The sequence below is a fragment of the Rhincodon typus genome, chromosome 40 (genome assembly GCF_021869965.1).
Source record: "Rhincodon typus isolate 14 chromosome 40, sRhiTyp1.1, whole genome shotgun sequence".
Classification (NCBI taxonomy): Eukaryota; Metazoa; Chordata; class Chondrichthyes; order Orectolobiformes; family Rhincodontidae; genus Rhincodon; species Rhincodon typus.
Window position 1 is genome coordinate 12,409,317 of NC_063371.1, and position 23,651 is coordinate 12,432,967.

At 43.7% G+C, this 23,651-nt stretch overlaps 2 protein-coding genes across 2 annotated transcripts in view; both read right to left on the bottom strand.

The window, feature by feature from the left end:
- Window positions 1–3,624: 3,624 nt before the first annotated feature.
- On the bottom strand, window positions 3,625–12,456 carry LOC125487345 (eukaryotic translation initiation factor 4E-binding protein 1-like). The gene is made up of 3 exons (XM_048618589.1): window positions 12,221–12,456; window positions 5,345–5,518; window positions 3,625–4,059 (listed from the first exon to the last, which is right to left on the bottom strand). Exons 1-3 carry the CDS (start codon window positions 12,348–12,350, stop codon window positions 4,028–4,030), a joined length of 336 nt encoding a protein of 111 aa, XP_048474546.1. The 5' UTR covers window positions 12,351–12,456; the 3' UTR covers window positions 3,625–4,027.
- Window positions 5,420–23,651, bottom strand: part of LOC109910405 (rho-related BTB domain-containing protein 2) — a 95,277-nt gene continuing 77,045 nt past the window's right edge. The window contains exon 11 of the mRNA XM_048618588.1: window positions 5,420–5,518. The gene's annotated coding sequence lies outside the window, so the exon portion shown is untranslated. The remainder of the gene's footprint in view (window positions 5,519–23,651) is intronic.

Below are 23,651 nucleotides of genomic sequence, written 5' to 3' on the forward strand. Positions count from 1 at the left end.
AAATGGCCTAATTCTGCTCCTATATCTTAGATCCCAAAGCACTTGGCAGCCCAAATGAAACTGTTAAGGACTTGACAGTTGCAGTGAGAAATCAAAGCCAACGTTTAGACAGCAGGGTTCCACAAACAGCGGCTATGTACAGTAACAAATGGTCAGCGAGCCTTCTTGGGGGAGCTGGCTGTGGTACAGAGAAGGTCATACCTCTGCCATTCCTTTAAAAATCTGAACATCGAGCTGAGCAAGCAGAAAAAGTCTCAGTGGATTTGAAGCTGAACATACCCTGTTCAATCATTCTGACAACTGTACAGTTAACTGTCTGCCAGGCATTTTGTGTACATCTTTCATACTTTGGGGAACTTAAATGCCATTCAAGTGCATCCAAAAGTCCTAGTGCTGTGTGCTGGGGTCAGGAAATACAAGCAGTTTATTTTGCAGCCACAGTTTGTTCACCGTCCTGCGGCTACCTTCTGCACACAGGCTCCTGTGATGCGAGGTTTTTAGTTAATTAACGAAACAAAACCGGGATCATTTTCTGCACTGAATGTACAAATACACAGCCAGCAAATTTGTGGAGTTGTCGCATACATTTAAGGTTTACCAGCTAAAACCTGGAATGAGCAGATTACCTTATGAGGACAGGCTAGACCTGAATCCTTTGGAGTTCAGAAGAATCAGAGGTGAGGTCATCGAAACATAACAAATCCAGCAGGGACTTGACAGGGCAGAGGTTGAAAATCTAGAACAAGGGGTCTTAGCTTTGTGGAAAGGCAATGGCCGAGTGGTATTATCGCTAGACTATTAATCCAAAAACCTGTGTAATGTTCCAGGGACCGAGGTTCATAATCCTACCATGGCAAATGGTGGAATTTGAATTCAATGAGGGGATCTGGAATTAAGGGTCTAATGATAACCATGGAACAAGTGTCAAAAAAAAAACAACCCACTTGGTTCACTAATGCCCTGTAGGGAAGGAAATCTGCTATACTCACTTGGTCTTGCCTACACGTGACTCTAGACACACAGTGCTGTTTATTCCCTGCTGGACAATAAATGCTGGCCTGGTCAGAGATACTCATATCTCACGCATGAATTAAAAATAGATGAGTTGACGAAGCATATCTTTTCTCTGAGGATTGACTGCCTTTAGAATTCCCTTCCCCAATAGGTAGTGGATGCAGAATCTTTAAGTAATTTCAACGCAGAGGTAGTTGGATTCCTAATTCCGAACGGGATGAAAAATTGTGATGGGCGTGCAGGAACGTAAAGATGAATTTAAAATCATATCAGATCCTATGTCATTGAATGGCAGAATAGGCTTGAAGGGCTGAATGGTCTTCACTTATACCTTCATTGTATATTTGTACGTCCTCAAAACTTGTGCTTTGCTCGCATGCAGCTTCTCAAACACACACATTGAAACAAATTAATTCAACGCGGATGCTTTGTGTGAAGTCCCAAGCCAGAGATATCGAACAGTGCCGGAGGCATCACAGTGTCAGAATTGTTCAGTCACACTGTGCGACAACAATCTCATCAAACAGCTTCAATCTGATTAATGCAGCGTATAATCTTCCAAAAACATAACAGGAAGCGTTGCAGTGAGTTGACAGCGTGTCTCATTCTGACACACTTGGAAGGAAATACCAGAAAAGGGAATGAGAACCAAAAAAAAAGCCAAACATTGCCTGCAGTTCTCAGGGTGGGTGACTGATTCCCCTGTTGCTTCAAGCGTGTACATGAGCTGCTCGACCATAGCATTATTCATCCTTGTTTTCAGAAGAACGTAATATAATAAACATTTTGTATACTGCGATAACACTACAACAGGCAGCCCTTTACGGGTCTCAGTCAGGTGCATCTGCATGACTCTGTCAGGACACCATATCCCACTGTTCAGGAAACGTGAGAAATGGTTTTACAGAGTTTAATTCGCTGACACAGTATCAACTGCTTTGGGAATTTTGGCTGCAGATCAAAAGCAGTCTACTTTTTTTCTTAAACAAGATTTTGCATTGACAGCTTAATAGAAAGTGAAGTCTGTCATGTGCTGAGAAAATACAAATACACCGTACAACCACGTGCTTCAGGCTGCACAGTCACTTGTGGTGCCAAAAGCCCAGCTGTACTCAACACACAGGCTGTGCTCTGTCTCACGGCCAGTGAACTTTTTACAGATATGTTCACGATATCTTCATGTGTGCTGGGGGAAATAAGGTCTCAGTCTCGATCTTACTGCACGATCACTTGAAGTTACAAGAAGCATGCTGTTGTCTGTTAATCCAGACAAGTAGGTGTCTGTGTAGGTAAAGTTTGCATATCATAGTCAACTGTAATAAATGTCCATTCTACACTGGAAGATAACTGTTTTCGAACAGAGTCCAAGTCCATACACTTAGTGGGAGCTTTGGGGGTTAAGTTAGAAGAGATTACACAAATTAGACCTGCTTTCTTCAGAATTTAGGAGATTAAGGGGTGATCTGATCGATGTACTTAAGATATTAACAGGACGAGACAGGGGAGATAAAATTAAACTATTTCCATTGTTTGGAGATTATAGAACTAAGGGGCGTTGTCTGAGAACGAGGGACAGACAATTCAGGAGATTTTAGGAAACACACCAAGGGTGGTTAGGGTTTGGATCTCTCTTCTACAAATGACAGTGGAATCAAGGATCAGAAAATTTTCACTGAATGATAGATACATTTTGGTCAGTAAAGTATGAAGGCATATGGGCCAAAGGCAGCTATATGGAGTTCAGCCACGATCCCACTGAATGGAAGGCAGGCTTGAGGGGCTGAATGGCCTCCTCCTGCTCCTGTGTCCAACTGTATCAATCATCTGAAACAGAAACAGTTCTGTAGAAGGCTCACTGAACTTGAAACGTTAACTCTGCATTCTCTCCACAGATGCCACAAGCCTTGCTGAGTTTCTCCAGCAATTTCTGCTTTTGTTTCAGATTTCCAGCATCTGCAGTTCTTTGGGGTTTTTCTGAGATACTTGTCTGTTCTACACACAAATGTAATTGCTGTTGAACAGAGTCCAAGTCCATTTACAGGATTGGGAGCTTTATTTAAGTTAGGCACACCCCATAAAACTCACCCACACGGACTCCTAGCTCCCCATGTTCATACAACCAATTCTCACCCAATTACCCCTTGATTCATATGGCCATTGCTGTTGCCTTGTGCCATCACATTTCAGACTTCCCTTCAGAATAGACATGATAACGTCAGAATTGTGAATGTCAGTACATTCATGCCGAATGTCTTACATCATGATAGATAGCTTCAGCATTGCTGCCTCTGGTATAGAAATCCTGCTGGAGATGAAGCCCACATTAATGCAGTGTTCTTGGAGTTCCAAAGTGAGATTCTAAAGGTATGGGCTTACGTTGTTGTTTACAATTTGACCCCAAACAACCCTACTTTAACCGTAACGCTGAGCTGCAGTTGAACCTGGCACCATTTCTTTCATGGGACCAAGTACACTCACGTGCTGTGCATTCAAACATGGCTGTGAAAGGAGGGCTTACGTTGCAATGGACTACATAGATCGAACAACCCTGAACAAGAGGCATTCTGATAAAGTTGTAACTTGTTTGAGTCAAGACGCAACAACATAAAATGATTGAATTACACTTTATTTTGTTGGTTCTCTCTCTTCTCTCCAAAAATTACATCTCGCAAAGGTTTACCTTGCGCCTTGATTTACCAAAGGCGTACAATTTTTCAAACCAGGTTAAAGAGATCAAGAACCCGACAGATGCCCCAGCTTTACAATGGCCTTCGCCAACGAGATCAGTGGATGTTCTACCACGTATGACACATGGTACTCAATACTTTTCAAAGTATTTGCAGAACGTGTTGTTGTCTGTAGTCAGATCCATCAGTGGTAGGAGCACCTTGCATATTTCTTATTTTGAAGTAGCGCTGGTGACTTGGAGAAATACCTGGGCTCACCAATAAGCCCAATTGAAGAGGATCCAGGGTCAAATTTCCTCATTCTGGAGGAAAGCATGTGGTGCATCTTAAATGTCCATCTCAAATTGGGCATCATCTCCTGTTAAGGTAAAATACACAGTGTTCAGATGTTCTCATGACTCAAAAAGGTTCAAGCAACAATCAGACAATGGTTGTTGCCCTCGCCCTGCATTTGCCCACACCTCCCAACCCAATGATTCAGGCAAGACTCACTTCTGAGAGGGAATCGCTTCCACCATCTTCCAACACCTTGGTCCTCACATCCAACATGCAGGGACAAAACAGGCAGTGGATTTGTTGAGAAATGAGGTAACACAGGTAGATACTGTGACTGACACACACACACACAGTTACTTGACCACCTGGTCATTGGGAATGCAAGCCTCACTGATTTTCCCCTTCTGTTAGGCCATGAACATGAAAGGTCCAAGAAGTGTCCCAGTTGCTTCCTGGTGTGAAGAGCAGTTGCTGTCTCAACACTCTGGACTGCAGGGAGACCTGGAATGTGCAGCAGTACCACCTACTGAGTACTGAAGAAATTGCACCAGCAATTCACAGGATTCAACAGGAGGAACATCACATAAAGCCTCATGTTGCTCCCTGAAGCCAGATCATCAAGCTTTCGGACAAAACACCCTGCCAAATCAGGTACAAAGGACAGCACACTGGTTCCGAAGGGCCAAAAAGAGACCCCTCTTCCAGCAAAGTTCCTTTTAAATTGCACAGCACAGATCCCCTGAGGTTTTGCCCATGTCGACTGGCATGTCGACAAAATTACTTCTGTTTTGGAAGCTGCTGCTGCTCAGCTGTTGGAGACCTCTGTCCCGAGTGGAAAAACAGAGTTTTGTCCACCAGGTTCTGCTTGTCGAACTTGTACGTGACCAGGATTCCAAACAAACAAGGACAAAAACACCACCACAAAGACACTTGGAAGCGTTCCTTCAAGTGCAGCACCATTGACCTTCATGACTACGAGGAGAATGCTACCAAACATCTTAAAATGGTGACACCTGGTCTCTCACAATGTCCTCATGACCTGGGAGAGTAGCAGAATAGTAACCAGGTAAAAGAAGCAACCACTGCACTCTGGGTGCTATTACTTTATGGGATGTCACATGCTAAAGATCTGTTTGAATCAAGAACCTGCCCATTACAAACGATGTCAAGACCCTAGTCAGACTTGTCCACGAATTCAGAGACAGCCAGCCATGAACAAGACAACACAAGGTGGCGCCTTAAGTTTGGGTAGTCAAAACCTACAATAAATGCTGGTGTTAAGTGGATAATACAAACTAACACAGTTACATTCCTGCAACATGATCTTCGCAGAAATTCTCCCAGATATTCTGGTTCCTATTACTTACCACCAGCTGCCTTCTCCTCGTGACTGTTCACATGGTTTGTTGCTGGTTTCACCTTCTCTGTTGCATTTAGACTTGTGACACCCGGAATGTTTGGAAGATCACGTGGAGGAGTCCTGGCAACTGGAGAGTTGCGGCATTCCATGAGGAACTTACGGTCATAAATAATGCGGGTGCCTGCAATAGAACAGCAATGCTGTGGTCAGAACAACAGGGGACAAATATTATTCATTCCAATCACACAGGCATTACAGACTCATCAGGCTCTGCTGCACCATGGGACAACATAAGCAGTTTCAAGCTTTCTTTCGTTCACAAGAAAGCAGAATAATCCAGGTGGGATTCTGGCCTGTACTGTCAGCATCACTGGGATTGAGTGTGAATTATTTTCCAGTTATACTTTCCCGAGTCTTCTGATACAGCTTGACAGACTCAGCACAATAGAATATTCATCAGTTCACTCAAAATGATGGATATTAAAAATTGCTTGCCGCAACGTTCTCTCCAAGGCACGTTGTTTCAAATGCTACTTCTCATTAACACTTCAAGGTTTTTCTTGTTTTGGGCACAATCCCGTCCACTCTGGCATGGTCTGGTTTCTTTCTGCACCCAAATCTCTAAATTTTGGCTCACATTTTGATACAAGTAGTTGACTTTTATGGGAGCTTAACCCTTCCTTATACAAGAATAAAAGGCATCCTTGCATATAACAAGCAAAAAGACACTTTTCACCGTACAAGTAGTTCAGCAATAACGCATTTTTCATTAATACGAAAAGGCTGTAATGCGATTGATGAATAGTGGATGCTGTTTGGATATGCGAACTTTCTGTGTACAAGTATAGCAATTTTCTATCGCGCAAACTCATCCAAGAAACACAACTAACGCATTATATGAGAACTACCTGTATTTTCGTGTAAAGGTGACAATAAATCTAAATCGAATCAAAATCTTTCTAGGACATAAAGATCACGAGAGGACTTGACGGGGTAGATGTTGAGAGCATGTTTCCCCTTATGGGAAAGATTAGAACTGGGGGAAGAAACAGTTTAAAAATCAAGAGCCTTCCTTCAACAGGGAGAAGCAGGATAATTTATTTCTCTCAGATTGTTCCACGTTTTTGGAACACTTGCCCAGAATTCGGTGGAGGTGGGGTTACTGAGTAGTCTTAGTGTAATGTTGTGGTTAGATTCTTGCCTGCCGGGGCGTGGGGTTGAGGGTTGCTGGTTGGTGGTGAGGAGAAAGTCAACACTTCGCAGGAGTGGGCGAGAATGTGAAGCTGACATCACAATCAGATCAGCCATCATTTTATTGAATGGTAGAGCAGGCAAGGAGCCAAATGGTGTTCTCCTGCCCTGAATGCTTATGTTCATTTTCCTGCCAGCTTCAGTCAAAGCACACAAAACAAACAAAGGAAGTGAGATGAAACCGACCTTTTTTCAGCGATTTGAAAGGTAAGCCTGGCTAACTGGAGAAGTAGAGGCTTAAAAGGCTGGGGCATTTTTTCGCTGGCATGTTGGAGGCTGAGGGACAACCTTATGGAAGTTTATAAAATCATGAGGGGCATGGTGAAGGTGCATAGCCAAGGTCTTTTCCTTGGGGGAGGAGGGGGGAAATTCTAAAACTAGGTTTAAAAGGCGAGAGAGAAAGATTTCAAAAAGACATGAGGGCTAACTTTTTCACAAATTACAACATTGAAAAGGCATCTGCATAGGTATACGAAAAGACTGATTTATTGTCACTTGTACCAAAATACAGTGAAAAACTTTGTTTGCTTGCTGTGATCTGCCTGTCGCACTTGTAAAGGACGTACAGATCAAAGCTACTTAGAAGCATACAAATTGCATTGCAGATAACATTATTTGAAGCTAGAATCCATTCGTCAATCTGGTAACAGCCTGAAGAAGCTGTTCCTGAACCTGCTTGTGCGTGTGTTCAGGATTCCGTACCTTCTGTCTGATGGAAAAGCTTGTAGGAGATCACTACCAGGGTGCAATGGGTCTTTGATGATGTTGGCCGTCTTTCCACAGTAACAAGCCATGTAAATAGAGTCTATGGATGGAAGGTTAACTTGTGTGATGGTCTGAGCTGTGTACACAACCTTCTGCAGTTTCTTAGGGTCCTGGGCAGAGCAGTTGCCATACCAGGCCCTTATGCACCAGGCAGTATGCTTTCAATGGTGCATCTGCAGAAGTTGGTGAGGGACCTTAGGACATGCCAAATTTTATGAGCCGCCTGAGGAAGAGGAGGCATTGTTGTGCCTTCTTGACTGTTGCATTTACATGGGAAGTCCAGGACAAGTCGGTTATCATCCGAGGAACTTGATTCCCTTCACTCTCTCAGCCTCAGTTCCGTTGGTATAAATGGGAGCACGTTATCCTCCTTTCTTTCTGAAGTCGACAATGAGTTCTTTAGTTTTGCCGACATTGAGAGACAGACTGCTTTTATTGTACTGCGTCAGCAAGCTCTCTCTCCCTCTTCTGTATTTTGACTCGTATTTGTTCGATATCTGTCCCACGACGATGGTGTTGTCAGCGACCTTGAAGATGGCATTTGTTCAGAATTTGGCAACACAGTTGTAGGTGTTCAGGGAGCACAGAAGGGGGCTGAGGACACATCCTTGGGGGGAGCGTTACGCTTTATTGTGAAGAAGGTGCAGTTACCGATCCTCACTGATTGTGGCCTATGAGTCAGAAATCTGAGGATCCAGTTGCAGAGGGCGGAGCCTAAACCAAAGTCATGCAGTTTTGAGGTCAGTCTGGAGGGGATAACAGTGTTGAACGCAGAGCTTCAGGAAGGGTTTAGAGCGATATGTGCCAAATGCTGGCAAATGGAACACTTGCCAGGTTGGGATGTCTGGTCAGCCCGGATGAGTTGGACCCAAGTGTCTGCTTCCATGGTGTATGACTCTGTGACTGATGCTGTCACTCAAGACTTACTGACGTTGGCATCCAACTAAGTCACTGGCATTCAGCTGGAAGTCTGAATTACAAGGACTTCAAGACAGGTGTGGATTCTCTTAGCCTTAACCAATGTTTTCAGCAGCACAAACAAGGTGCTTTTGTTAAATTCATTCACGGGATGCAGGCATGGCTGGCAAGATCAGCATTTATTGCTCATCCCTACAAGTCCTGGATAAAATGGTGAGATACAGTCATAGAGTAATCTAGCATGAAAACAGGCCCTTTGGTCCATGCTGCCCACTCAGTTCCAATTGCCCGCATTTGGTGCACATCGCTCTAAATCCTTCCCATCCATGAACCTATCCAAATGTTTTTTAAATGTTGCTCTTCTCCTTGCCTCAATCATTTTCTTTGGCAGCTCATTCCATTTACATACTATTCTCTGCGTGAAGAAAAAGTTGCCCCTCAGGTCCTTCTTCAATCTGTGCCCTCTCACCTTAAACCTATGCCCTCTAGTGTTCAAGTCCCTATGCCAGGGGAAAAGACTATATGAATTCATTCTATCTATGCCCCTCATGATTTTATACACCTCAATAAGGTCACCCCTCATTCTCCCACATTCCAAGGAATAAAGTCCTATCCTGGCCAACCTCTCCCTATATCTCAGGCCTACTTGTCCTGGCAACATCCTCGTAAATCTTCTTTGCACACTTTCCAGTTTAACTATGTCTTTCGCACAGCAGGGTGACCAAAATTGTACATGATATTCCAAGTGTTGCCTCACCAATGACTTATACAGCTGTAACATAATTTCCCAACTCCTATGCTCAATGCCTCGACCTATGAAGGTCAGCATGCTAAATGCCTTCTTCACCAGCCAGTCCACCTGTGATGCCACTTTCAATGAACTATGTACTTGTACTCAAGGTCCCTCTGTTCCACAACACTCCTTAAGACTTTACCATTTCCTGTATAAGTCCTACCTTGGTTTAACTTTCCAAACTGGAACACCTCAAACTTATTTGTATTGAATTTGCCAATCCTCAGCCCACTTCCCCCTCTAATCAAGATCTCTCTGTAATTTTTGATAACCTCTGCTATCAACAAATGCCTTGTTTATTAAAATCCAGATCATTTATGTAAGTAACAAAGGTCCCAGCACTGTTTTCCCCTATGGCACACCACTAGTCTCAGGCCTCCAGTCCGAGAAACAACCTTCAACCATCACCCTCTGCTACCTACCATTCTGCCAATTATGAATCCAATTTGCTAGTTCTACCTGGATCCCATGCGACCTAACTTTCATGACTAGCCTGCCATGGGGGACCTTGGCAAAGGCCTTACCGAAGTCCATATAGACAACATCCACTGCTCTTCCCTCATCCATCCTCTTGGTTACCTCTTCAAAAAAGCTCTAAAAGATTTGTCAGACTTGACTTCCCACGCACAAATCCATGCTGATAATCCCAAATCAGACCTTGACTATCCAAACGTTGGTTCATCCTGTCCCTCAGTATTTATTCCAATAGCTTGCCTACCAGTGATGTCAGGCTCACTGGCCTGCAGTTCCCTGGCTTGTCTTTGCTACCTTTCTTAAACAATGGAACATTAGCCACCCTCCAGTCTTCTGGAACTTGACCACTGGCTAAAGATGAAACAAAAATGACTGCAAGGGCCTCTGCAATTTCTTCTCTCGCCTCCCACAACATCAGAGGATAGACTTGATCAGGCCCAAGGGATACATCCACCTTAATGCACTTAAAGACTGTAAACACCTCCTCTATGGTAATGTGTATGCAGTCCAAAACATCCCCTTGTTTTCCTTAGCATCGATGATTCTCTCCTCAGTAAACAGTGAGGAGAAATATTCATTAAAAATCTCCGTCTACTGTGGCTCCACACATAGATGACCATACTGATCTTTAAAGGAGACGTATTCTCTCCCTAGTCACTCTTTTACTCTGAATATAGATATAGAATCTTTTGGCATTATCTTTAACCTTATCCGTCTGGTTCATCTGATGCCCTCTTTGTGCTCTTCTGATTTTTTGTCGTCACCTAGGGATTCACTCGAGCCCAACAGCTTAAACTCAATGTATGCCTTCTTTTTCCCGACCAGAGCATCAATATCCCTCGTCAGCCAGGGATCCCTAAACCTACCAGCTTTTCCCTTCACCCTAACAGGGACATTCTGTCCCTGGACTCTTGAAATCACACTTTTAAAAGCCTCCCATTTGCCAGTCATTCCTTTTCCTTCAAAAAGACCCACCCAATTGACCATGCTAGATCCTGCCTAATGGCCCCGCTCCAGTTTAGCACCTTAACCTGTGGACTTATCCTATCTTTTCATAACTATGTTAAAACTAAGAGTTATGGTCATTGGACCAAAAGTGCTCTCCGACTGACACTTGAGTCACTTGCCTGACCTTATTACCTAAGAGGTCTCCAGTCTTGTACCCCCCCCACAATTCAGCCCTCTACATGCCTCCTTGAACTGCTGCAGTCCATATTATGGAGACACCCTTGATGCAGTTAGGGACTAAATCCCAGGATTTTGACCCAGCGACACTGAAAGAACAGTTGATTATAGATCCAGGTCAGAATGGAAACTTGCATGTGACGGTGCTCCCATGCATCTGCTGCCCTTGTCCTTCCAGATGGATTAGGAAAGTGCCATCTCTGAAATCTCGGTTAATTCCTGCAGAGCATCTTGTGCATGGCCCTCACCGCTGCTGCAGAGTGTCAGTGGTGGAAGGAGCATCAAACAGGCTGCTTTGCCCTGCCATCAAGCTTCTGGAGGATTGTTGAAGCTGCACTCATCCAGGCACTCCTCTTGAATTGTGCCTTGTAAATGGTGGCCAGGCCTTGAAGAGTCACAAAAGAACGAGAACGTCCTTTTTTTTTTAAAACCCGATTTTGCAGATGCACTTTTGTGTTCAATTCAGTTACATTTTCTGTAACCAGTGATCTTTGGATGCTAACAGCCAGGGATTTGATATGAATAAAAGAATGGCCAGGCTCTCTCCTGTTAGAGATGGTCATTATTATCTGGTTATGTGGTGTAAATGTCACTTGTCAGCTCAAGCCCGAGTCTCGTCCAGCTCTTTCTGCTTGCAGGTAATTTACTTCTGAAGTTTTACGTAAACAAGCACACAATCTCTCTCACACATTATCCAGCTGCTCCATTTCCAAGCCTTAATCAATGTTATCAGCTTCTGGCTGTGCTCTCAGTGGAAAGCAAAATAGTGCCAATTGCAATCATCTTTTTGTGGCCTAACAATTTTATGTTTGTCATGGCAGCCAGTGATACATTGTGAAAATTGGACTCAAACACAGCCCATATTAATATTATAGACCAATATTTTAGGCTGTAGGACTGAACATAATCATACCTTTTAGTAGTATGTTCTGCCAAGTGTGCAAGGATATTCTTGTGAACACAGTCTTTTAATCAGGAAGGTGAACAGTACTGATGAGGGATTTGACTTTGTCCTTCGCCTGAATATTTCGATTGTGAATAGTTCTGTTATTCCACATGGTGGCAATGAACGAAGACTACTTCACTATGACGGGGCACAGATGACAGGCGGGGATGGGGACCATAAAAACCAATGCAAACATCAGAAGACACTCAACACACCCAATCCTCTCTCCCATGATTCTGAAGCTTGTGACAATTACGTTGACTAGAGCATTGACTGAGCGGCCCAAGAGGAAAACATACACCAATAGCAGGGACTGAACTTTGATTGACTCAGTCACCTGCGGCATATTTGTGCCCTCTGTCCCCATGATCTCTATCCTTGTTGACAATAAAGCTCATTAAATCTTTGCTGTGAGCCAAGAGGTACTGCAAAACTAGATACCCATTCAAACTTATCTTGAACAAAAAACATGAACTCAAGGTTACCAGAAATATTATCCAGTTGCAGATAATACTCAAAGACAAAACATGACCACATCTAGTAAAACAGACCTATTTCTCCCACCAAGGAACTTGCCATCCTAAGTTCATAAGACATAGTCTGACAAGGTTTCACTGTCAAGTTAGCAGTCATCTCCCCTCGTCCTGTTACCAGGACTGTACAGGCGAAGGTCTTGGCCATGTTTATCCCTCAAGTAATTCCCACATTCGTGTCCACCTTTTGACAGAACGCAATAAAGTCACAAAGAGATGCTTATGAGACCAGAAGCATTTAGAAATACCGATCAGACCTGCCAAAACAAAGGACATACAATTTACAAAGAATGGGTTATAGAACAATCACGTGCGAATAAATGACCGAACTTCTTTGCAGACAATGAACTGTCCTATCTTTAATACAATGCATTGGCATGACATTATGTTAGCAGATAATTGCATCATACGCTAAAATGTGGCACTTCACAAATTTGCACAGAAAATATATTGTTTTTAATTTGCATGAAACAGACTAATTAGAAATAGACAAACGCTGGTCTAGCCAGTGATGCCCACATCCCTTGAATGCCTTTTTAAAAATGGAGGGGCAAAATCAAGGATTATTCTCGTCAAGATGCTATTTCTGCTGCCAATCACTGTAGCAATGGCCTTGCAACATGATTGGACAAAATAAGGAGGTGACATCAATCACTTGGTGGCAAAGGTAAATACTGTGGACACTAGAAAGTTGAAGTCAAAACAGTATGCTGGAAGTTCTTTTGGTCATGCATCCATCTGTGGAGAGACAAGTTCAGGTTAATGAACTTTCACCTGATCCTTCGCTGCTCAGCCTCCACATAACTTGAAGAGGCCTCTGACATTTCACAGGGAAGAAAGGGCTGGGAGAAGATATCCCCTGTTGAAAATGGTGCTTGGTGCAATGGTAACCAAAGAGGTGAAGGATTAAACTACCATATTTGTCTGAATGAAAACTCCACGAAACAAATTTATGTTCTTCACTGGTACTCAGTTCTAACACATTTACGATCTACCTTGGCTAACAACTGACCGATTACAGATTTTAAATACATGTGGGCCCACTCAGGGCCAAGGTTATATTTCGTTTCAAGTTTTCTATGTGCGCAAAGTGGAGGACGAAGTTTGTCCCTCTTTTGGAGAAATATGCGTTGGCTATCTTCTCATTATTTAGCCATGGAATTTATACTCGTCCAAGATATTTCATCAGAATATTACATTTCTATGTTTTCTTAAAATTTAAGATGCCTCATCTAATGTCTCTATCAAACGCTCAGCAAACCCAACATCTATTTCCTTTGGCGGGGAAATATTTTCAGAGCATTGTCTGGACCCTCACAATATTTGAGACTAGGCTGCGATTTACCCAGTTACAATTTTTTTTTAAAAAACCTATCAGGATGATAACAGCAGGAAGGCTGACATTTCGGGTCTAGGCCCGAAACATCAGCCTTCCTGCTCCTAAGATGCTGCTTGGCCTGCTGTGTTCATCCAGCTCTACACCTTGTTATCTCAGATTTTCCAGCATCTGCAGTTCCTAGTATCTCAGGTTGATAACGGCCTTGTTTCCTGTTGTGACAAGGTCAAATCTGAATACGAAGCACCAACTTGAACACATTCAGATATTCAATGATCAACCTATTGGTTTCTCACCCATCTCTGGAGTAGGTGGGTCTTGAACCCAAGACTCCTGGCCCCAAGCTGAAGGCACCACCACTGCTATTCTGGATAATTCCTTCTCAATTATCCATTCTGTGCATTTAGTTGTTTGAGGCTTAGGAAACAACTAATCATCACCACATTCCAAATGGCAACCTGATTGAACCTGTCCAACACAATGGCTAAGCTAATCCATTCTTTGACAGAGCAAATGAACGGTCTCAGCTGATGACATTATTCAGCTAAGGAGTACATCTTGATCAGCACCTTAACCTGTGTTCTTGTTGAACGTGTTCAAAATGGTGAGATAGTGATTGATTCGCAGTTAGTTCAGAAGACAAGATCACCTTCTCAATCACCCTTCAGGTTATATGGTTGTTGTCATGTTTTGAGCAGAGAAATAGGGCATTTCTGAACAGAGTCAAAAGTTGAATCAAAAGGATGGGTCTTGACCCGCTTCAATTCCAGGGGTGCCAAATGCAGAAACCTGGCCAGAGACCATTCTATGGTTGTCTTGGATTATGACATTCTTCCCCCTAACTTTCTTCTGTTTCTCCTTCATTGTTCACTGCTTGCTGAAATATGACCCCTTTGCATAAATCAGTCAGTAATGGACTTTTCATCGAAGTACAAACTCTGATCCATGAAAGGGCAGTTTCTGGACTTGGCTGAAGCAAAGTTAATTAGCTAAATGGACTGACTGCTAGTCTGAGAAATGCTTCATCATTGCATTACAACCAGCTGGACTCAAATCAAGATGCAAAAAGTTTGCCAATGTGATGTGAATAGCCCTTTCATCGAATTCCTACAGTTTGGAAGCAGGCTATTTGGCCCATCAAGTCCACACTGACCCTGCAAAGAGCATCCCATCCAAATCCACCCCCTACCCTATGCCAGCATTTCCCATTGTAGACACTGTGGGCAATTTAGCATGGCCAATCCACCTCACCTACACATCTTTGGACTATGGGAGGAAACTGGAGCACCCAGAGAGAACTCACGCAGACACGGGAACAATGCGCAAGCTCCATACAGACAGTCACCTGAGGCTAGAATCCAACCCAAGTCCCTGGGCCTGTGAGGCAGCAGTGTTAACTAATGAACCACCATGCCACCCCACAGTGACCAGTGTCCTCTGGGATAAGGGCAAAACCCCAGACGCCAGATTACAATTGAAAACTAACTCGGCCCCAATCCTCCCCTTGCTGAGACCAATTCAAGTTCTCCAGTCTGAAGATCAGAAATACCATTCAGATTCCACATGGTTCAGCTGCTCATTGACCTCACGGAAAAGTAAACATCACTTAAATAAATTAACATACAGGGTTATAAATGTTTTCCTCAATACAAAATGGAATCGAAAGGAAAACAGTTGCAGCACAGAGGCCATTAGGCCCCACTTACTTGTGCTCGCTCTCTCCGCAATTGTCACTCTTCAATCCATCCTACACGCGATGTTTAAGGGAGAGATTGAAATTTCTGATTACCAATGGTCTACAAGGTTTTCAGGCAGTTCAGAGAAGGTTCACTAGACTGATCTGGCGTGTGGAGAGACTGCTGAATGATGAACGGTTGTGTAGGTTGGGTTGGTATTATTTGGACTTCACAAGAACGAGAGGTGACTTCACTGAAACAAACAAAATTTTTAGTGGACTGGACAGGGTAGATGCAGAAAAGTCATTTCCCCTTGTAGGAAGAGTCGTGGACCACACTGAATCATCCCAGAATAACAAGTCACATATTTAAAACAGAGATGAGTTTTTTTTTTAAACCATTGAAGGACGTTGAATCTGAGTCATTAAGTATATTCAAGGCAAAGACAGACAGATTTTTCATCAGGAAAGGAATCAACGCTTACGGTGAAAAGGTCAGATAGTAGAGTAGAGGATTATCAGATCAGGCATGATCGCATTGAATGGTGGAGCAGACTCGAAGGGCTGAATAGCTTCATTCTGCTCTTATGCCTTGTGGAGGAAGGGAGACTTGAGGAAAGAGACCACACCAGGCTTGCCAGGAGCATATGCAGCATTTTCCTCACTCTGTCCCTCAATGAGTATTGCACTTTTTATAATCAAGAAAGGGGTGAGAAGTTAGAACTCAGTTCAAAGCAGGCAGTGCGAGAGAATAATCCAGACACATTCCAAGGCAAGTGAGATAACATGAGGGACAAAGTAGCAGAAGAATGGTCGTACAATTTCATTGGATATGACTTACTCAATTCCTAAATTACTCAACAGGCCATGAAGGGCTTTGGCAGGTGGTGAAAGGTGCTATGAAAATGTATGGTCTTCTTCACCTGACACTCTCTCCTGTAATCAGAGCCATCCTTATGGATTACAGATACCTCTCCAACGGCGAAGCAGGAAAACGTCAATGCAGAAGGAACTGTGTGAAGACGGGGATCATTGTGTCAGGTTTCTTATTTTTCTGTGAACTTGCCCATACAGTGCATAAACATTAACTCACCGAGGTGATGAGTTGAGAAACCTGAAACCCACTCATGAGCTGTCAGCTCCATAACATCCCGGGGTTTGTTAATCATTGCAATCTGCTGGTGAGGGGAATTGGAAAGACACCCAAGGAAATGGAATGGAATGGAATGGAATACCCAATTTCTGCCCGTTCTTTGGATCTTGAAATCAGCTGGGATGGTAGCTCGTGGGGTACTATCTGAAACAAGATTTGTTGTACTTTTAATAACTTGCTCACTTTAGTCCCCACCTGATCCAGACTGTCTCATGTGTCACATTCAGGAACTGCCACACCACAGGTGACTGCTTTTACAGATGACATTAACCAGGTGAGGGTTACTTGCTGAGTTAGGGATTTACCCATCACCAGTACCTATAGACTGCTACAGCAGGCTGAACAGAAGGTGTCATTCGTTTGACTTAACAGCTAATGCAGCAATCCAAACACAGAGCAGCATTGAGAACATGGCAAAGCCATAAAAGATGCTATTGTAATGCCACTAAATCCAGGCCTCTGCAGCCAAGAGAGTGCGATTGCTCCAAAGCAATGGCTTCCCTACTTCAGAAACACTCAAAGTTCTGTGCTAATGTGTGCTTGGTTAAATGTAAGGTAGAGATGACCACAAGCACTCATTCGAATGTATTGCAACAGCAGAAGAGTTTGGCACCATCCAAAGTGTCTGTGTCATCCAGTCGTCTTCAGTACATGACAATCACCCTCTGAGAGGAGGGGGGTTGGGGGGAGGTGAAGAGGGTGGTTGCGGAGTGAGAAAAAGGTGCTCCAAACATCAGCTGCCCGAAAAACATCTGGCCAGTCTATTGCAGCAAGCAGGTCACGCATTAAGTGGCTGAATAACATGAAAATCAAAGAAAGAAAGACTATTTACCTTCAGATCTTGACACAAGATCTCAAACTACAGCACTGAGAGAGACAGGTCTTGCCAATTCAAGTTCGTAAAAAGATGACATACATGGCTTCACTTTTCTTGAACAAAAGACATCAGAATTAACAAATGTCTCATGAAGCTTCCTAGTCGCTGAAACATGTCGTGTGACCATAATCAGGGTCTACGCACTCACCCTCAAAAGTCTCAAGACCATGAGAGAATAATTCTATGATGGTCTGAATCAACTCGATCAGACCATGACTTCAGCGCTAAGCTCATGATCCTGGAAGATTTCAATGCCAATGTAGCAGAGTACAGACAATTAGCAAGTAGTTCTGGGCAAACAGGGTTTAAAAATCTCACAGCAATGGCCTAGCATCCCTGAAAAAACGTGCTGAGTACAGTCATTGAATTCCCAACACAATGCTCAGTCAAGCTGCTGAGTACATGAACACTTGGATCTCAGGTTAAAAATGTGGCACAGGATCAGCTGCTCTCACCGTAGAATACAGGGATTTCCATGATGGACTAACTACCAGTGCAAGGTGCAGAATACTGGACTGATCATAGACCAATTAGAGCAATTCTTAACTGGCAAACTGCTCCAACTCAGCACAAGTAACCAAAAGCCATCTGAAGTCCTTCCAGGATGGCTGGTCTGAGAAACATTACTTGCCACAACCAGTTTCAGAAGACGTGACCAGATGCTCAAAGCTCGCACACCCTTCGACAGCAAGAGACCACGTCAGAAAATCGAGAAAATTTCAAGATGTCAACAGTCAAACAGCAAACAACCTTCTGGGACAGAAGTGTGTCAGTGCGCATCAGCATTGGTTTGATGAAAATGAGTGAAGGCTCTCTCAAATCCTGCAGGGCAGTACAAAACGACAGACAGATCCAACCTCTACCTCCAGAAGAGAGTTTGGACATTTGGAAGCATGGTTCAGAGAGAGCTGCACATAATGCAAGTTTGTGAGAAAAGAGAGCGATGGAATAATAAGAACATGAAGACTCCCATAACTCAAACAAAGCTTTTAACTTCCATGACATACATAGGTGGAACCTTGAGGACAGGCTCCAAACCATTCCCAAGTGACAAGTTGTCCTGAGTCCAACATCAGGCAGAAACAAGAGGCTCACAGCAAAACAGTCGAGCAGCCTGCAGAACAAGCTTCCTACAATCAACTTGTATGGCCCTCAACTAGATTCCTCCACGACCATCCTTGGAAAAAAAAAGTGGTTTGCCTGCATTTGTCGATGAAATCAAGGAAGTCAATACACAGAGGAATTCAGGCAAGGCTTGACAAAAAGTGGAATCAAACCCAGCAGAAATGTTTAAAGTGGTGGGCCCTGATAAGATATAGGTCTTTGATGATATCTGCTTCCCAAACGTGGAATACAGAAAAGATAACAAACACCTTTGACAACATGACCAATGCTCCCTACAAAAACAAAGGCAGCAGACTGGCACCTACAGAACTCTCCCTTATGTTCACAGCAGGAAAGAGTTTTGCTTGGAGGACTCTGATCAGGCATCCTTTGGAGTTGGAGATCAATCTAGCCAAGGCCCAGTGCAGGTTTCAGCCAGGTTGCAGCATTGTGGCCTTGATGTTCATAGTGACACAAATTCAGGAAAAATTCCCCATGCAGAACATGAACTTCTATTACTTTATTTTCACTGACAGTGCAAAGACCTCGGACTCTATCCGTAACACAGCCTGCGAGACAATGCTGGAACAATGTATATGCAAACACTTGTAAAGATCAAATAGCAGTCCAACAATGGACTCACAGCCCGATCCTTTCAAGTGATATGAGGTGGTGTTGTAGTGGTTATGGTTATGTGTTCTCACTAGTAACTCAGAATCCCAGGATAATGCCCTCGCAGCATGGATCCACATCCTACCATGGCAGATGGTGAAGCTTGAATTCAAAACCAAAAATTTGGAACACGTCATGATCCAAACAGCAATTCAGTGACCATTATTAATTGGCGTAAATCTACCGAGCTTACTGATGCCTTTTCAAGAAGGAATTCTGCCACTTCACAAGATCTAGCCTACATATGACTCCAGATACAAAGCAACGTAGTTGACCCTCAACTGAATGTGTCACAGCTCTTAACCTGCCGTGCATCAAAAATGGAACTCGTTCCCAAGAACAGTGCCCCACCAGTGTGGGCTGCCATAGCTCAAGATGGCCTCTCACCACCAAGTTCTCAAGGGTAAACAGAGATCAGTAATAAATGCAGTCCTAACCAGTGACACCCACATCCTGTGTAAGAACAGAAAAGAGGAAGTCACATAACACATATGCACTGCTGACTCTTTCAAAGTGCTATCTGGTGTGTCTCACTCTCTTGTTATTTACCAGACCCTGTAAGTTTTTGTCCTTGGGGTACGTACATCTCATTCCCTTTTGAAACCAAATTCCAAATTTGCTTTTGTTGCTTAAAATTCCCAGTATCTCCACATCACACCCATTCCCACCTGTTCAGAAGTAAAATCCCACTGCAGTGATTTCAAAACCGAATTACAGATCATTTCAACGTGAGGCAACATTCTCCTGTCCGACAAACTCCAGAGAAAGACCAAACAGGAAAATGTTTCTTCAGGTTATTGTGCAACTGAATGGAGAAAGAGCTGTAGCAGTGCCTAGTCTTGCAACATTCTTATGCTGCCACAAAGTGCTGATCATATCATGTTCAGATAGTATACAACAAACAGGGAGAGGAAGGGAAAGATGTCAGCACCAAGAGGAGAACATCAACCTGAATGCTACACATTTTAGATTCCAATATTAGAAAGTCAGAACCTTTCAAACTCTAACATGTACCTCATGGTCTGCAGAATTCCCAAGAGTCACCTTTTAAAATTCCTCATTTCAAGTGAGGAGAATATACTTAATACTGTAATATCCAACAGCAACATTGGCCCATATCATGATTATTTGTGTTCAATACATGGACAGCAAATGATCAGTGCTGAAAATGCCCAGCACACGGAATGGTTGAGAAAGAGGGTACCCAGCAGTGCCCTCATCTTACAGTCAGAAAGTAATGGGTTTCAGGGACTCATGTCTGTTGCAAGGACTGCTGCACGTCATCTTTTGGAGGAGTTATTAAACTGCCCTGTCAAATAGCAGGAAGAGTCGATCATTAAGGAAGAAATAGCAAGACATCTGGATATAAATTGTCCCATTGGGAACACTCAGCATGGGTTCATGAAGGGTAGGTCATGTTTAACTGATTTGGTGGAATTCTTTGAGGACATTACTTGCATGGTGGACAATGGGGAACCTATGGATGTGGTGTATCTGGATTTCCAGAAGGCATTTGACAAGGTGCCACACCAAAGGCTGCTACGTAAGATAAAATTGCAAGGTATTACAGGTAATGTATTGGCATGGACAGAGGATTGGTTGACCAGTAGAAAGCAAAGAGTAGGGGTAAGTGGGTGTTTTTCTGGTTGGCGGTCAGTGGCTAGTGGTGTGCCTCAGGGATCAGTGTTGGGCCACAATTGCTTACAATTTACATAGATGATTTGGAGTTGGGGACTAAGTGTGGTGTGTCAAAATTTGCAGATGACACTAAGATGAGTGGTAGAGCAAAGTGTGCAGAAGACACTGAAAGTCTGCAGAGGGATATAGATAGTCTAAGTGAGTGGGCAAAGGTCTGGCAGATGGAATACAACATTGCTAAGTGTGAGGTCATCCACTTTGGTAGGAATAACAGCAAAATGGACTATGTTTTAAATGGTAAAAAATTGCAGCATGCTGCTGTGCAGAGGGACTTGGGTGTCCTTGTGCATGAATCACTAAAAGTAGGATTGCAGGTGCAGCAGGTAATTAAAAAGGCAAATGGAATTTTGTCTGTCATTACTAGAGGAATGGAGTTTAAAAACAGGGAGGCTATGCTACAGCTGTATAGGATCCTGGTGAGGCCACACCTGGAGTACTGTGTGCAGTTTTGGTCTCATTACTTGAGAAAGAATATACTAGCACTGGAGGGAGTGCAGAGTTGATTCCAGACTTGAGAGGGTTGGATTATGAGGAGAGACTGAGTAGACTGGGATTCTACTCATTGGAATTCAGAAGAATGAGGGGAGATCTTATAGAAACATATAAGATTATGAAGGGAATAGATAAGGTGGAGGCAGGAGGTTGTTTCCACTAGCAGGTGAAACTAGGACTGGGGGGCATAGCCTCAAAATAAAGGGAAGCAGATGTAGGACTGAGGTCAGGAGGAACTTCTTCACCCAAAGGGTTGTGAATCTGTGGAATTCCCTGCCCAGTGAAGTGGTTGAAGCTACCTTGCTGAATGTTTTTAAGGCAAGGCTAGACAAATTTTTGAACAGTAAAGGAATAAAGGGTTATGGTGAGCGGGCGGGTAAGTGGAGCTGAGTCTCAAAAAGATCATCCATGATCTTATTAAATGGCGGGGCAGGCTCGAGGGCCAGATGGCCTACTCCTGCTCCTTGTTCTTGTGTTCTTATGCCTGTTGCAAGGAGTGCTGCACTGTCAGAGGTGTCATCTTTTGGATTTAAACTGTCCTGTCAAATAGCAGGAAGAGATCTCATTGGAGCAGGGGGAGTCCTCCTCAGTGACCTGGTTAATATTTGTCTCTCAAACATAAGCAAAGCAGGAATCCAGTCCCTGTCACATGCACGTATCGGGTGCCATGATTCCAACATTACAACATTACAAATAAAGAAAAATGAGGCTCTCAAATACCAGCAGAAACTTCAGCACTGATAGGGTTTGATCGCAGAAAGAACAAGGAAAGACCACATATAACAAAGGTTAAGCTTATAAAAGATGTTTCATAGTGGAGAGGCCTAGGTGTTATGGGCATTAGCCATTACACATGGCAGGGTAGGTGGAGAGGGTAGTTAATAAAGCTTACAGCATTCTTGGGTTCATGAATTGGAACAGAGAGTAGGGAAGTTATGCTGAACCTGTGCAAGATACCAGTTAGACATGAACTGGAGAATGGTGTGCAATTCTGGTTTGGGTCTGGAATGCATTGCCTGGAAGCAGTGGTGAAGGCAGGTTCAATTGAACCATTCAAGAGGGCATTAAATGATTAACATACAGGATTTCAGGAAAAGGTTGTGAGAACGGCACCAAGTGACAATGCTTATTTTGGTGGGGGTCAGTGCAAACACGATGGGTCACGTGGCCTGCTTCTACACTGTGACAATTCTGTGAACACCAAGAAACAGGGCAAGGAGAGACTGAACACACTTCAACTCATGCTTCTCTAACCATCTGGCAGGTGCTGGGTGGAGCAAGACCTTGCATATTCTGTTCTTTGGTTTATCTTGAGGCAAGCAGAACAGTTGAGTGCGTATCCCTAGCTCGGTTCCCTCAGTTCACAGAAATAGCTTCATATGTCAGCTAGCATTTTGAGCTCTCAGTTCACAAGCTGAGCATGAGTGAACCTGCTCAGGTTAGCTCAGCTCAGACTTGGTTGACTGATTAACACGGAAGTTTGGCAGTTGCACAATCAGAAGCTTTTCCCCCAGGTTGGAAGAGTCAGTCACGAGAGGACATAGGTTTAAGGTGCAACGGGCAAAGTTTAAAAGGTGATGTACAAGGCAAGTTTTTATTTTACAAAGATGGTGGTGGGTGCCTGGAACTCACTGCCGGGGGAGGCAGTTGAAGCAGATACAACTGACTTTTAAAGGGTGCCTTGACAAATACAAGAATAGGATGGGAATAGAGGGATACGGTCCCTGGAAGGATGGGGGGTGGTTTTTAGTTGTGATGGGCAGCATGTTGCTGCAAGGCTTGGAGGGCCGAAGGGCCTGTTCCTGGACTGTAATTTTATTTGTTCTTTGTAGAACAGAGTTGATGAGCTGGAATCGGAGTTTCAAAGACTGCAATGCATCAGGGAGGGGGAGAGTTACCTGGATACTGTGTTTCAGGAGCAAGTCACACCCCTTAGATGAACTGGCTTGAATTCGGTCAGGGACAAGAGGGCATGACTACAAGGGAGGCAGATAGAGGGATCCAGGAGGTACTGCTGAAGGAGCTGTGGCCTTTGAGTTTGTCCAGCAGGCTTGAGAGTGGGGGCTCTAGTGAGGCCAAGCAATCTCATCTGTTCTCTGTGGCCAGGATTGAAAGTCCCCAACATTGTCTGGTGCTTGTATTCAATATCTCAGAGATGGTTGGCTCTGCTTTGTCTAACTTGCTCCTTAACTCCTCAAACAATGCTAAGATTTGCCAGGCATGACGTCTCCTTGATGAAGCTGTGCTGACTCACGACCTATTTTAACATGCACTTTCAATACTCCGACTAAAAAGATACACGGTACAATAATCATGGGGGACCGCCAACATGCAAGTGGAGTGGGAATATCTCATCAGGGCTGCAGAGAAACTTGAGATGGGAGGGGAAAGATCAGTTGTCATGGTCCTGGGCAGGTGGGGGGAATGGAAGGGGTGGGGCAA